Source organism: Dipteris shenzhenensis, chromosome 21 (genome assembly GCF_047967505.1).
Source record: "Dipteris shenzhenensis isolate YYH24624 ecotype China chromosome 21, Dip_SZ_1.0, whole genome shotgun sequence".
Taxonomy (NCBI): domain Eukaryota; kingdom Viridiplantae; phylum Streptophyta; class Polypodiopsida; order Gleicheniales; family Dipteridaceae; genus Dipteris; species Dipteris shenzhenensis.
In genome coordinates, this window is record NC_141616.1 from 8,160,364 (window position 1) to 8,175,791 (window position 15,428).

Below are 15,428 nucleotides of genomic sequence, written 5' to 3' on the forward strand. Positions count from 1 at the left end.
GATCAATGGCAGAGACCCGTAGCAAGAGCCAGAGTTCACCTAGAAGCCTCCTCTTCTCTTTCGGCCAAAGGAGACATGATAAACTGCTTGAGACGCTGGACCGTTTCTACATTGGGGACTGGGCATTGCACAGAAGCGGCTCTACCCGGACCTCCACCTAGAGCAACCCCGCTAAGGTCTTCCCCAAAAGGGGGTTCGCATTCTAGAGGACCTCCTACAGGATGGGGAGATTCAGCAGGTTATGGCAGAGATTTGGCACCAGTCAAAGTCAACACCTTGCGAAGGCTGGACTTCATGGGTGGCCGATGCAATCCAGAAGAGCAGTGAGGAGTTGCAGTCTCACACCCTTAGACGGAGAAGGGCTCTTCAAGAGCGTGAGCCTGCACTGTGGCGGAGAGACCTCGCCTCCATAGAGAGGCTCGGGGAGCAGGACCCAGGATCCCAGTGGCTTAGTGACAAATTTGAGAGCATGCGCCTTGAGCTTCAGGACATGAAGGTTCGGCGGGCTGAGTTCTCCTATCACTCCTCCTAGGCCTCCGGTAGGTATAGCCGAGGGATAGGATGACGAAGCAATTCTTTCAGACCATTGGACCTAGATCGGCAGCATGCAGTTGCAGTGTTTACACGATCCACAGGGCATTATGCACATTGATCCCATGGAGATTCTAGAGCTGACCACGGTTTTCTACAATCAGCTCCTTCAAACAAAGAGGATGACTCCAGCTTGCCTTGTGGCCCGTAAGCTAGTATGAGACCACGTTCTAACAGTAGTCTCACGAGAGTTGTGCAGGAGTCTGGACAAGCCTTTCACGGATGAGGAGCTCTGAGAAGCCCTGGAGGCCCTCCCGACCCAAAATTGTCCTGGCGAGGATGGCTTGACTACGGCCTTCTTCCGAAACTTCTGGGAGATTATTTCCACCCCTTTCCGCCTGGCCTGCCAAAAGATCTTTGACACGGGCTCCCTTCCTCAACCCCGGGGTGGATTTGTTTGATCTTGAAAGGGGGAGATAGGTCTGACATTCGGCAGTGGAGACCAATCACCTTGCTTGATACCGCATACAAGATCATTGCCAAGGTCTTGAGTTTGCAGTTATGGCCTCATCTCACCGACATCACCCATGACACACAGACCGGGTTTGTTCAAAAGCGCAGCATCATGGACAACATCTTTACGTTCTAGGTGACAGTGGATTGGGCCAAGGAGGAGTCACAATCTTTGGCCATCCTTCTCTTGGATTTTGAGAAGGCTTACGACAGGGTGGAGTGGTCTTTCTTGGAGGGTACTATGCAGAGGTTGGGTTTCTCAGACAGATGGGTTAGGGGAGTTTATGCGCTTTATGCAGGGAGCTCTAGTCAGATACTTCTCGGTGGACACACGGACGAGGCCTTTCCTCACTCTCGCTTAGTCCACCAAGGCTGCCCCCTCACTCTCTTTCTCTTCTTGTTTGTGGCGGAGGCTTTAGGCTACTACTTGAGATCGCAGGTGGCCGGCCTTGTGAGGTTGAGGCTTCGAGTCAGATAGAAGGAGCTGCTAGCCTCTGAGTTTACGGATGACACGGCCTTGTACGTAGAGGGCACCACAGCAAGCTTGGAGAGAGTCAAGGAAGCCCTAGCTATCTACTGTGAGGCCTCGGGTGCGCAGATCAACTGGACAAAATCCATCAGTTTCTTCACAGGCTCTAAGGAGACATAGGAGATTCGAGAGTGGAGAGCGACTTTGGCTTCCGCTGGATACCGCGGGCCCAGACAACGAGATACCTCGAATGCCAAGTGGGTATTGATATTACAGCAGAACAGTACGTCGCCCCGTTCCTCGAGAGTGTTCGGCCCAAGCTTCTCTAATGGAGCTCGACCAAACACTCCCTAGCGGGTCGTGTCCTAGTGGCAAACCAGATCCTTGCCACAGCCTGGTATATCGCCTTCTGCTGGTGCTTTCACATAGGGTGCATTGGGCAGCTCCGATAGTTGGTTCAGAACTTCCTTTAAGTAGGATCGGACGGCACGAGGAATACTAGAGCCCGGGTCGCTTGGCAGACGGTAATCATGCCATAGGCATTGGGAGGCTTGGGTATCATTGATCCGAAGATGCAGAGCAGAGTCCTCTTGGTCAAGTTGGTTGTGCGCGGCCTCACCTTGGGACACAGAGCCTTGGAAGCTCCTCTTACAAAGCGAGGGCTTCTCAGGAACACCCCACGCACTGGGGGAGCAGTGGCAGCATTTGCACAAATGGATCTTCTCAAAGGCCCCCCTCATGGGGAAGGGTTCCCCCTTGATGAGGAGCCTCCATAGGGTCTGACAGAGATTAGTAGGGAGCCTCATCCGTCCTCAGCCCCGTTGCAAAGAGGAGTTCGAGCATCAGCGCCTCGTTTGACACCTGGAGATCAAGGATCAGGATGGACGTATGCTCGAGCAGCGGACTCACATTGGTTAGGCATAGTGGGACATTGGCCCGGCCTACTCCTTTGGCAGATGGAGCATATTACCCATGGAGGCAGAGGCGAGGCTTGGAGCCTTAGCGCATTTGTGTGGGACAAGGCAACGGATGAGGGAGATTGACCTAGCCATCCCTAAGTCTTGGTAGGAGGGACTTCTCGTGTAGATGGACAACACATGGTTGGGTCAGTTTTCTCGAACTAGGGTCCCCTCGAGGATGATGATGCAGCGAGGCAGCACGCAGCCTGGTTTTTTTCGTGTAGGACCTGGAGGCCTACTTCAAGTACTCGCTAAGAGAGACCTAGAGATGGATGGGAGTCTGGATGGAATTCATTGGCAGATGATCAGAGTGGTGGGCTGATTGGGGAAGGAGTGGCACATTGATCCTCCCAGCATCCCAGAGCAAGATGCCCCCAGATGGCGTTGGGAGGAGGGTAGGCCCTTGAGGGAGGTCCAGTGGGATCCGGGAGAGTGGAATTGGCCCTTCGGGATCGGCCTTATCGAGCAAATGGACGAGGCATCCTCCTTCTCCTACACCACACTGATTGGCAGGAGGTTTCAAATGGACTCTTCAATTTGGACCCCTTTGGGGGAGAGGCGTTAAGTGGCCCAGAGAGTGCGCCAGAAGGTCCGTTCCATGTTTTGGATGCGTTTATGGTCCAGCTTGCGGCCAACGTAGATCTCCTACTTCTTCTAGCTAGCCACCACGGAGGCTTGCCCATTATGCTGCGTTGGTGGATTTTTGGAGACGATCCCTCACTGCCTCTGGAGCAGTCATAGCACAGCGCGGATTTGGATGGGAGCCCTCAGTATTATGACCCACATGTAGAGCCTTCAGAGGGACTACACCTAGGGGATGGTGGCTTGGTTGACCAAGGGAGGTCACGCGTTCGGTAGCCCGGATCCTCATCCCCCTCCGAAGGATAGCGTGTGGGAGGTAGTAGCCAGTATCACGGCATGGAATATTTGGGTTACTCGCTGTAGTCTGGTGATGGGCGAGCATCCGATTCCACCCTCAGCTACCTTTCTCGCTTCCACCCTCGGCTACCTTTCTCGCAGTCTGTTAGTTGCCATTTGGTAGGATATCATTTACACCCTGCGCTCCACCTGGGCGGTGGGACCTTGGGCTCTAGGGCAACTATCGCGAGGCGCGCACGTTTCTGCAAGGCTTGGCCTGAAGGAGTTTTCTACATTTTTACTCCACGAGGGATTCGCTGGCTATATAGGCCCCCCACCTGGCTGTTAGCCCTTGTACCAGAGATTCCCTAGGCCACTAGTGAGCTGGGTTTCTTTGCAACAAGCTGGTTTTTCTTCTTTCAGCCTTGGTGGTTTTTTCCATACTCATCACCTTCAGGGCTGCTGTTTTGTATGAAGTTTTTCAAGCATAGAAAGTTCCTTTCTTTGCAAAAAATAACCACATTGATATCTGGGTGAATCTGGGAACACACCAATAACTATCAAGTCAAAGAAACATAATAAGTACTTTTTCACGTCATAAACTCACTCATATGAGCATGCAACTAAACAAGATTGTATTGAGTTTGCATCAGCATTTAAAAAAAAGGTTCAAGATGCACAAGAAATTGTACCTTTGTGAAATCCTGGCTAGAAACCAAATCAAAAGTTATTTCTTCCCGCTTTTGCAGATTTAAAATCTGTAATTTCATCTGCTCCTTGTTGGGATTCTCAGGGTCACAGGTCCGTTTCATTCCTGCCATATTTCACTTTGAGCTGTAAGGTAGTATGGTTTAGCATGATTCTCAGACCTTGCAACCTGAATCAAAAGAGACAATTGATAAAAGCTCACCTAGGACTTGTACAAGCCGGTAGCATGTATCACTCTTGTTTGCCATGCCCATCACACGTATTCTAACAAAAGTGCCTACCACCTTTCTCTCAAATTCAGGATCAGTCCGCAACCCATCTAGTAAAGATCTTTTCAGATAGATCAAATTTATGTTCTTGTCATCAATGGCAGCATACTCGTAAGCATCGGGCCTGGACATGTTCTTTTCATCAGAAATCATCCCCGACTTCCGCTGCTTTTCAGCTAGCCTGGTGTGATTACTATTGTCAAGTTCTACCACCTCATCACCAACAGCGAGGTGGGAACTTAGTAACTTCATCATTTCAAAGCGGCCCACCTTTTTCTTCCCAAAAAGCTTCTGCAGCTTTTCATCACATAAAATTTGACCACTCCGTTGAGGATTGAGTAACTTATTAGCTTCTACATAACCCCACAAGAGCTTGTTTACTGCAAGGCGAGACAAAGGCGTTTTAGGGTCATCTCTCATTGAATCAATCAGGTCTAGCAACTCTCTTGAGGCCCAACCATTAAATTCATGTGTTTTCCTTCGTCTTCTTCTTGCCTTCTTTTCCTTCTTCTCGTCTTGTTCATCCTTTTCCTCATCTTCTTCATCCTTTTCCTCATAATCACTGCCACTCGGAACATCCACAATGGCAGTCGTTGTCAGCCTTTTTCTTTTCGAAATCTCCGTCTTCCTTGTAATAGGTCTAGCATGAGAATCTTCGCTGCTTCCATCCTCCTTTCCGATAAATTTTCCTGCATCATTACCACTATTCTCAAGGGGCTCGAAAGCTTGCCTGGCTTTGCATGAGTTATCGAGCTCTTCGAATGTTAAGGACAGCTTTCGTTTGAGATCTTCCCAGTACTCCTTAAACAAACACTCATATGTCTCTTGATCATCAAAATCTACTTTGTCCTGTGATGATAGGCACTGGTTAGAATCCTCAGATGCCTCAAATAAGAACAACCCCATGCAGGTTCCTAAGCCATTGTCCATCTTCAACATGCTAAACATAGATGACCATACAATAGATTAAGATCCCAAGGAATTTGGATAGCACAAAAACCTCTACGCCCCTTACTTCTAACGCTAAAGTAAATATTGGTCTCCCCTCAATGTATGTGTGAGGGAAAGGAGTATACACGACCACACATGCACAACAGTCTCAGCAGACAGGTCTTACCAGGAAAACATCTTCCAAACACATCTCCAAGCGGAATAAACCAAGTTTTAGGCCCCCCATTTCCAGTGATGAAAGGAAACTATGCCAGGGCTATATAGAAAGCTTACCCCATCTGCATTGATGGATTCATTGTGTTCAATCATGTAAACAATAGGGTAACAGACTTCACACAAGCCTTGATCTTCCCTTACACATAGGAAATCTGCTTCCCTCAAGCAAGTGCTACAAAAAGCAGTAGAACACATGTAGCAATGCCTTGTTGCAGATCTTGAACAATAATTGCACAAATGCCAACCTGAAATATTTAGTTTCTGATTAGATGCATAAGGTGCAAAACGTTGTTACCTAAACTCTAATACTCAAGCAGAAGACCTGAGAGCATTGTTTTTTGAACATCGCAAAATTGTAGAAACTAAGTTGCATTAGACAAGTATTTGATGTTTAAAAGAATGTACTCCTTATGGACATAAGTACGTACATATGTATGCGCAAGGTGTCATTTCAGGTTGACATGCTTTTTCATTTAATTTTCTTTATATGTATACCATCATATATCAAATCAATTTTTAACAAACAAAAGAACAATGAGAGAGAGAGAGAGAGAGAGAGAGAGCATGGGGGGGGACTTCAGAAGACCCATGAAACAAAGCTAAAAGTAAAAGAGAGATGAGGCTCTTCCTGCTAGCCCCCCCCCACTTTCCTTCACCTACCCCTCACCCTCAGAGCTTCCACCCCCTTCACTGCCTACACGCAAAGTAGCCTCCCCCCTGTTTTTTTGGCCCCTCCAGCTCACGATCAATCACAGCTCAACTGTGGCCTTTCCGCCTCTGCTGCCTGCACAGCTGCTTGCAACAGGTCCCCCCCCCCCTTCATCGCACTGCTCAAGGAGCAGCGCCCTGGAGGCTGGTGCCACGCCTCTGGTAGAAGCGGCAGAGGAGCCTTTTGCCACACCCCAATCATCCCCAGGCCTTGGCTGTCTGCCAGCCCAAAGGGGCTGAAGTAAGGCAGCCTTGCTGAAATTCCCCCTTCCTGGGGTTTTTTTCGGGGGTTTCTTGCACTCTACAGAGTCCCTTTCCTTTCATCTTGTCCCTTTTTCCTCCTTCCACTGCTGTCTCTTCTTCGTTCCCCCCCAACAAGTGCAGCTCTTTTTGTTTCTGACTCAAGGAGTGCAATCTTGGTGGTGACTTTTTTTCTGGTCTGGCCAGAGGAGTGTGTATGGCAGCTCCCTCGACTCTCCAAGCCGTTTGGATTTATACCTTCCCAAAGAACAAACAACAGGGTGAAGATTTCCGTTCAGTCCCTTCAGGCCAGAGCACTGGTGGGCCGCATTCTTGGGCCTCCACCCACCCAAAGCCAGGTTTGTGATTGGATACATGTGAGTTTGGTTTTAGAGGGTGACCATATTTAGGAGGTGACCATCTATGCGAGAGTTGTTTTTCTTCTCCTGCCAAGTTCCCCCAATATGCCCAGACCCTTGTCGAATAGCGTCCGATGTTCCTCAGCCCGCATCTAGTGTTCCGTGGTACCGTGTCTTCATTGTTGATGGTATGGATTTGATACTTCGTTCCTAGGCCTTCCGAAGGAGTATCATCCCATCTTATCTTCTGTGCTATACAATCAAAATGTTTTATAGTAATAATAATAACAACAATCAAAATGTCAAGTGCGGCTTTTTAAGCTCTTTGAGCACCACTTTGTCAAATAGTGCTACGCAAACTTGCACAGGAATCATCAGTTTTGGACAGGTCGAGGAAGGTTACGGTTCCATTACTGTGCGCTAAAATCACTGACCTTGCTGTGAAATCAAAATAGTAAGTGCAGATTTGTAAGCTCTTTGAGCACCACTTTCGTCATTAATGCTACACAAGCTTGAATCTACTAGGTTTTGGACAGGTCAGGGAAGGTTAAGGTTCCATTGCTGCATGCTAATCACCGACAAGTTTACAAAATCTAACAAATAATATTTAAGTTCACAAAATCTGGCAAAATAATTTTTAAAGGCGAAGTAGTGATACTCATATCTGAGCGGTACTACGGTCGTTTCCCCTCGATAGTTTTTCCCCAAATCCCACAAGCTCAATTAACGTTTCACTACTGAAGTCCACAGGTCACTTTCTCGTCATCAATCCAAAAGACAAGTCACAGAAGAATGCAACATACCACAAAACCACTGTCCTTTCCTCTGAAAAAACTCGGAGTCTCTTCCTGTACATTCCATGTGATATGCCTTTGGGCAGGACCTGCAAGGTGCAATTAATCAAACGAGAATACGTGGGTGACAGAATGTATTCCTACCTACTTAATTGTAAGGATGACGTGAGAACTGTTACCAAACAGCACATGCTGACAAGGGAAGTGCCCAATTTGACAGTACTGACCTTTTGTCACAAAGAATTAAGTTCCCACCATCAAAGCACACAAAACAAACATCTTCCTCTTCGTCCGGTGGCTGATTTATTGAAGGTTTCCTTCTGGTTCGTTTGGGTCGATAATCTCGGGTAGAAGTCTCAAATACACGTTTCCGACTAACATTTCTCTGTTCCAACGATCGTAAATTTTGTTTCGAATCCTTTCTCCTCTCCTGCTCAAATTTGTGCGCTGCCCCAGCAGCATCATCAAGGACATTACCTTCATGACTTGCAGTACTTTGCATTTGGCCCTCTGCCTTGTCCACATTATCCTCCTGACTATCTACCACGATGGGTGTGACTTCAGCTACACCATCTTCATCATCTACAACGACGATGGGTGTATTATCTTGAGTATCTTCCACGACAATAGGTTCTTCAGACAAAGGCAAAGCGTCATGTTGCGCCAAATTTGTTGAGAAATTTTGATAAGTGCAATGCGGCTCCAAATTTATAGTGTAGGGGATATTCGCCATTGACGAAGCATCCAAGTTAATCAAATTGGTTCAAAAGGCTTAATGGTGGGAGCTGAGTGAGAATTGTGTTGCAAATGAGAAGGGAAGAGAAGCAAAACTGCTGTGGATGATTCAGTAGCAGAATTCGAGGGGAGGGAAGGAGGAGGGAGCCGAACTGCCGAAAATTGAAAATTGCTACCGTTCGATGAGTGACAGGAATGGGACAGTTCAAGTGACATGAAAACGAGTCCGTAGTCCGTTGCAACGTGGCTCATGATTGAGAAGTGATGATATTGTCATGTGATGATAGTGTCACAGTGATGATATTATTAGGTGATGATGATTATATTGTGTGAGGTGATGATGATATTGTCACATGACGATGATATTGTGTCAGCAGGTGATAAATTTCGAACCTCGTTCATGCGTGGCTGGAAATCTTGGTTGCCCCTGGAAATCCTGGTTGCCTCTGGGAGCAAGGGCCAACAGAAAAACCGGTTGCAAGTCAACTTGGACGACAACAGGGTAGGGTGGTTTGCAGCCCTCTGTCTCGCATGAACAACCTCTTATTGATACTACTGATACAAAATGTTTTTTTGGGAGCTCCATTCCAGAGCTTAACGAATCCGTTTTCTTTTTTCGTCAATGAAAAGACTTCTATTATGTATGAAAAAAACCCCAAGAGCAAACCTCATTAGCAGAAATACATCAAGTGGGCCAACAAAGTGCTAATCACCCTTCCCCTACCTCATGTGGCTATGCAACCTCCATAGGATATTGAAAGTTTAAGCTCTTCATGTCATTACTTAAACCTAGATGTGCAGGATTTAGTATTTGATGTGGAGGACATCAAAGACGTAGCACATGATGAAAAGATGTTAGTAAAGGATCATGCATTCACATCAAAGACTTAGCACATGATGAACAAGATGGTGTTGATGTGTTACTAAAGGATTATGTAAATGATTCACATAATTGACTACACACACAAATATCCTATTTTGACATTTTTGACTTTGAAAAATTTTTCCACATTTTTGTGTAGTGTCAAGGAAAAAGTGTCAATATAGAACCACTGGAATTAGCATCAAAATACGTGTGGAAATTAATGTTGTTATTTGTGGTTGTGCCTATAATTTTGATGCTTTTATGGACATTTTCACGAATGCTCTCACACTCAAATTTTGGATACTTATATCGATGATTTAGTTTTTTAGGGGGGGGAAATTAGGGTGGATTAGGGCATAGCCAAGCCATACTTCTATATATATGTGTATACAAGGGCCCAAAAGTATAGTTAAGGCATGACATCAAAAAGAGTATGTATGAGAGCAAGGAGGGAGAGACTATCGAGCGGTCCACTATCCCATTACATCAAAAAGTGTACGTATCAGAGCGAGGAGGGAGAGAGTAGAGAGGAGTCTACAATTGTAGCTACATGATACTAATCCCCAAAAAATGGCTCCCACATGAGGACAACCTCGATAATGACATGATTTAGGGCACACTTCAAACACACATAAATATATACATACGAATTTTAGTAAGCTTTTTCAACTAAACCACATAAAATATTTCACTTTTTTCCTTCCCCAAGCACAAAGAAAGATGTTCAACTCCGAACAATTTTGACTTCTAGGTAAACAAAGGTACGAAAACTAGTCTCCTTATTCACTCAAATGGTTTGAAAATTGAATAGGCCCATCAAGACCCATGACAAACACCCTCAAAAAGTCATCCCATACTCATCACCAAAACTCCTACAAAACCTCTTGAGACCCATTGGTCCTATGCAGTTTACATATATATGCAGTCCACTTCTCCATACTACAAACCAAATGACATGATTCAAGATACAAATCAAAATGTAAAACACACAAAGATACTAGGGCTGAAATAGGGCACCCTACACATAGTTCATACTTGATTGTAGAGACTTTTGAAATAAGACACTCAAAGCCCCTAGACAAACTAGAGGTCTCCAAGCGACACAAAGCCCATAGATGTGTGGTAATTTCAAAAACCTTGAAACTAGAGGTCTCCAAGCAACCTAAAGGCCCCCTTCTCTCTAAACCACTTGCTAGAGCATGGCATTTTTCCATGGTAGATACACATACAATGATCCAATTTGCTAGAGCATTGCATTTTTTCATACAATAAAAAATAGGAAGGAAATCTGAATATGAACTAATGAGCCAATACTGCATGTGCAACCTTTGTGGTTCTAAACCAAACTTAAATTCCAAAACCATATAACACCAAAAAAACATGGCTATTCATAGATGAGAACTCGTAGGATCCCTCGTCCTCTCTAGAGCTACCACCTAGGTTAGGGTGCATGCAACATGAATGGAAAAGTTTATTAAGCACATTAGGATTACATTAATTTTAAAGAAGCTAGTTATATTATGAAAGTAAGAGTGGTCAAAGGCTTATCTTGAATGTAGCTTCATCCCAACCACACAAATTTGCAACAAGAATAGCTTTCCATGAGAAAAGAGAAGAGCAAGAGAAGGTATAAAAAAGAACAAACATTAGACAAAATAGATTAACTAACAAGATTGTAATAAACAAAGATACTACAAAATACATCGGCTCCACCTTTACTGAGCACCAATCCTCTAAGCAAGTGGTATCATGAGATGAGATTGGTGAGGAAACATGGATTATTACTCATTCAAGATATAAGGAATTGATCAATTGATGAGTCCCTCAGACATGCCTAGAGAGATAAATCATATCGCTCTAGGAATACAACAACTCGATTAGTCTCTTCATGTCTTACTACTAGCAATTCGTGAGAGGTAGAAACAAGTCCTCTCCTTTCTCTTTTCATGCTTCTCTCCTCTCCTCTTTGCATCGAGAGGTAAAAAGTGGTATAGAATCCTATTGCTTTTTTCCCATGCTTTTGAGATTCAAATGTATCAATGATGCTCCAATCCAAAGCATATGCGAAGGATATATCTCACAATGAGTGAAGTTTTGAGACAAAAAAATTCCCCTCTACAACCTAAATCCTCTTTTGGAAGTACATACACAACAATCCCTGTCTCCAAAAGGTCCTAGGCTATTGGCTTTCCTTTATCAAGAAGAATATTCATTCTTTCCTTCATATCAACTAACCAATGATCTTTAAATGTGATTAGTGGTCTTAGTATAAGGCCAAAATCACAAAAAACTTAATCTCCTTTTGGGAAACGTTGGTGACATTTTCTATCGATCAATGAACACCATTAGAACCATTTTATTCCAAGACAAAGATTCTAATGGTCTGCCTTGATAAGTACGAATTGTCACCAATTGAGATCATGATTTTTTGTGATTTTGATTGTATATTAAGATCACAATCATTGTTGCTAAAGATAGTTGATCATTGTATATTAATACCACTGATCATTGTTAAAGATAGCTGGTCAGACGATGTGGGCTAAAGAATTACTATGCTTCTTGTTGAAGAAAAGCCGATAGCCCTATACCTTTTAAAGGCAAGGATATCATTGAGTATGGCAGACTAGAGGACTCAAGTTATATGATTACAATTTACCTTAAAGACCTGAGGATACATTTTTGGTCTAAACACCATAGTCACAATGAGCTACACACATCACATATCTTTTGGGATCGGAGCATTATTATATCATTTGCAAATCATTTAACATAGCACTAGGGTCATGTACCAATCTCAAAAGCATGGGAAACAAGCAATAGGATACTATATCTATCTCAAAAGCATGGGAAACAAGCAATAGGATACTATACCACTTACTCTTTGCATCTTGATGGGAAGAGAGGAGGGGAGAAGCATGAAAAGAGAAAGGAGAGAACTTGTTCTACCTCTCATTTATTGATTTTAGTGAGGGATGAAGGGACTAAGCGATTTGTTGCATTTTTTGTGCAAGTTATCTATCTAATCGTTTCTAGAGGGACAAATTGATCGCATTGATTCCTTATGTCTTGATTGTTGGGGCAGACCCTACCATAGGAGGATCTTCTTTTTGTTTTACTACTGGCACCATAGGAGGATCTTCTTTTTCTAGGTTTGTTAGTATATTGAACATCCTCATCTTGGCTTTCCAAATTGGCATAAATCCCCCACTTGGATAACTAGTCCCTACACTACCTCCATGAGTCCATCATTAGTAGGCAGAGAAACATTTGGCTATCCAATTATTTGATCTATCATATCATCCAGATTCTATTAACTATCATGTTCCACTACTTGGTCTTCCACAAAAATAGTTTTTGATTCAACAGGTTAAGTCGCATTGTGGATGCCATCACTAGGGTTTCTGCATGTAGTTCGTGACCTGAGATTTTAGATCTTCCAATTCTATGTCAAGCATGAATGTCCCTAGAATCTTAGATTCACCTTCAACCATGGCCTTCAACCCTATTGGCCTCAAAGCTGCTAATTGTTCCTTGACCATTATGTTTCTCAACCTGTAAGCTCTTATTTGCCCTTGCTAATTTCTCAACCTCCACCTGACATGTTGAGTGATCTCCTTAGACCAAGTTTGTATCTGATTTTCCATTTCCTCTTTCTTCTGCAATTGTTCTCTATACTCCAAAACTAACTTTTTATAGCAATCTACTACTCCATAAGATCTTCTTCCGTAATTTTCATTTCCTGTGAGTTTTAAAACTCAAGTCTTCCCTTAAACTCTCCAGCTGGTGTAACCAAATATCACTATCATGTTTGAACTTTTGCCATTCCTCATGAATTCTCTGCATCTGTGCATACCTTTATCATCATCTTGTTGATGGAACTTGTCTAGAAACTCCAATGACTTTCTGGCACCTGCATAGGTAATATATGTGTTTTTCGGGGGCTCATCATCTAACATGGATTCAAATTCTTTAGCCTCTCAATATCCCTCCATTGGAGATGGAGATTTCTGCATCTGATTATCAGGAACATGCTTTACCACCTCGTTCCATTTATTTAGGACTTCAAGAACCTGATCATCTTCTAGAATAGGTGGTTCCTCCCATAGGTTGTCCTTTACATTTGCCTTGTCTCACTCTGGTCCTTTTCCCTAATAGAAGTGGGTTCCTCTTATTATCTCTAGAAGCATTTGATCTTTTTGGAGTGCACTTAATTCATATACCCTCTTCTTTGGGGTATTTGTTGACGCTCTAATTCTCGCACCCGACTTGCTCCGAGGTGCTCGGTGACAACCCAACCCGGTGCTGCGCTCAATGAAGATGCTCACTCTTGCAGTCTTAAGGTGAGCGTGCTTGAGAGAAGTACAGTTGCCGACATATAAAAACACTCAGAGAAGGAGGTTAGCTATTGTAGGAGAACTGTGTGATGACAGGAGAATACCGAGTCATGCACACACTCCAAACATTTAGACAATGGATTATAAAAAATAGAGTTCAATAAACAATCAATCATTCCTTCCTATTGAATCAAACCAACTCGATTACAAACAAGCCACCTCATCGGCTTGTAGTGAACGCTCCCTATCCTAGCAAACTCAGGTTAGCAGAGGAAGAGAACTCGGCACACTACTCTCTTGTTCTCTTCTCTTCTTGTTACAACCATATCACTACCTAAGGAACTGCCTTCCAAAAGAGTATGCACTTGGTGCACCAACCTCCATCTGCTAATTGGTTGTGACGTCGTGATCGTCTACACCTTTGCTACAAAACTGGTGCTCGATCAACTCTGTCGCTTCCAACTGAGGTCAACACTCGGTGACCACATGTGACTCCATGTTAGCCTAACCTAAGGGCTAGCATCTCACCTCGTCTACCCTTGGACGTGTCCTCACGGACTTGTAGGGATGAGCCGCTACTCGATCCAAGGTGAAATCCTTGTGGTCGTTGATGATGCCTTTAATAGAGGGGAGGTCGAGGATGAACTGGTTGTCAGGATGGACCAATCTTGTCTATGGTAGAAGGGCGGGGAGGGAAACATGGTGGCTTGGCTTCAAAACGATGCTTCTTTGGTGGCCAAGGATAAATTTCACTAATCTCTACGGAGGCCGTTCGAGGTTGGTGAGTCAATCCATCATCTAGGCTTCGGCTATTGGGTCTTCAGATGGCTCATCAATGTCCAGTAACATTGCGAAATTGGTCTTGTACCACTAGACTTGGTTGACCTGATCCTGCCACTTCACGTTGGAATCCTTACACGGATAGCATATATTGTTGCGCAAGGACTTGGATTCTTTCACATGACTACTTATTAGTTTCTCGAGCTCATGCAAAAGATTACCCCGTAATAGGTGGGTAGCTTGGGCATAGATGGCTTTGACAACTGGCATACTTTGGCGCGAATCAACCTACGCTCAGTTTTGAAGATGTTATGTCGGCGTTGAGCACATTCCTCAACAAAATGGTTGAATGCCCTTATTTCTCAGTCATACACTGATACTACTGGTTGCACGAGTTCCAAAATGCCTTGGTGCATAGAATGGGGGGAGCAAACATTTCTATCTCTTCAGTTTGCCGATATACCCGGTAAGGGCATCTCCTCCTGACCTAGAACTCGATGGGAAAATTTTGTGGTTGGAATTGCAACAACAAGGAGAACTTAAGATCGCGAAATGGGCTTGGCATCAATTGTTTTCTCTATCTGCACCCCTACGTCAGCCAAAATTTTGACCTACACTATTGTATCCTCAAAATTGCAGTCGGTTTGTGTAGCCTGTGCTCGGTGCCCTTCGCTAAGCGCTGTTGCCTTTGTTTATGAAGCACCTCCCCCTTTAATAGAGTGTTGTCCCAAGGTGCCTACTTGCTCGCTCGAATTTGAGGAGTTTCACCAGCTTGGCCATCTATGCCATTGTTGTTTGGTGGCTATCAGATGAGGTAGCTTATCTGGGTGCTCGTCAGGAACTTGCAGGAGACAGATTAAGGGCTATATCTCTCCAGCCTGGCCTAGAGTTGCACATTCCCCTCCTTCAGTGCCTGGCCTTTTGTGGTGGCAGCCTCCCTTAGGCACACATTCTCCTGCTCCAGGGCCTCGATTTGACTCCGAGGTACTTGCTATTGCCGAACCTCTGAGGTCTTCTGTTGGAAGCACTGCAAGGCATGCTATAGCTTCATGTTCTTCTTGGCAATGGTTATGACATTTTCTTTGGCCTTGCTCAAGATTGTCTTTAGTCTTTCCACTTCGCATTGGAAGTTGCCAATG

The 15,428-nt window shown here is 44.5% G+C and overlaps 1 protein-coding gene across 1 annotated transcript in view; it reads right to left on the reverse strand.

Annotated features, from left to right (window-relative positions):
- Positions 1-8,451, reverse strand: part of LOC147888444 (zinc finger CCCH domain-containing protein 19-like) — a 55,582-nt gene extending 47,131 nt beyond the window's left edge. Inside the window, exons 1-5 of the mRNA XM_087392695.1 lie at positions 7,803-8,451; positions 7,585-7,664; positions 5,532-5,719; positions 4,241-5,156; positions 4,023-4,144 (exon numbers count right to left, since the gene is read on the reverse strand). Of these exons, the coding sequence (XP_087248821.1) occupies positions 4,023-4,144; positions 4,241-5,156; positions 5,532-5,719; positions 7,585-7,664; positions 7,803-8,308 (1,812 nt within the window). The 5' untranslated portion in view covers positions 8,309-8,451. The remainder of the gene's footprint in view (positions 1-4,022; positions 4,145-4,240; positions 5,157-5,531; positions 5,720-7,584; positions 7,665-7,802) is intronic.
- Between the last annotated feature and the right edge of the window lie 6,977 nt (positions 8,452-15,428).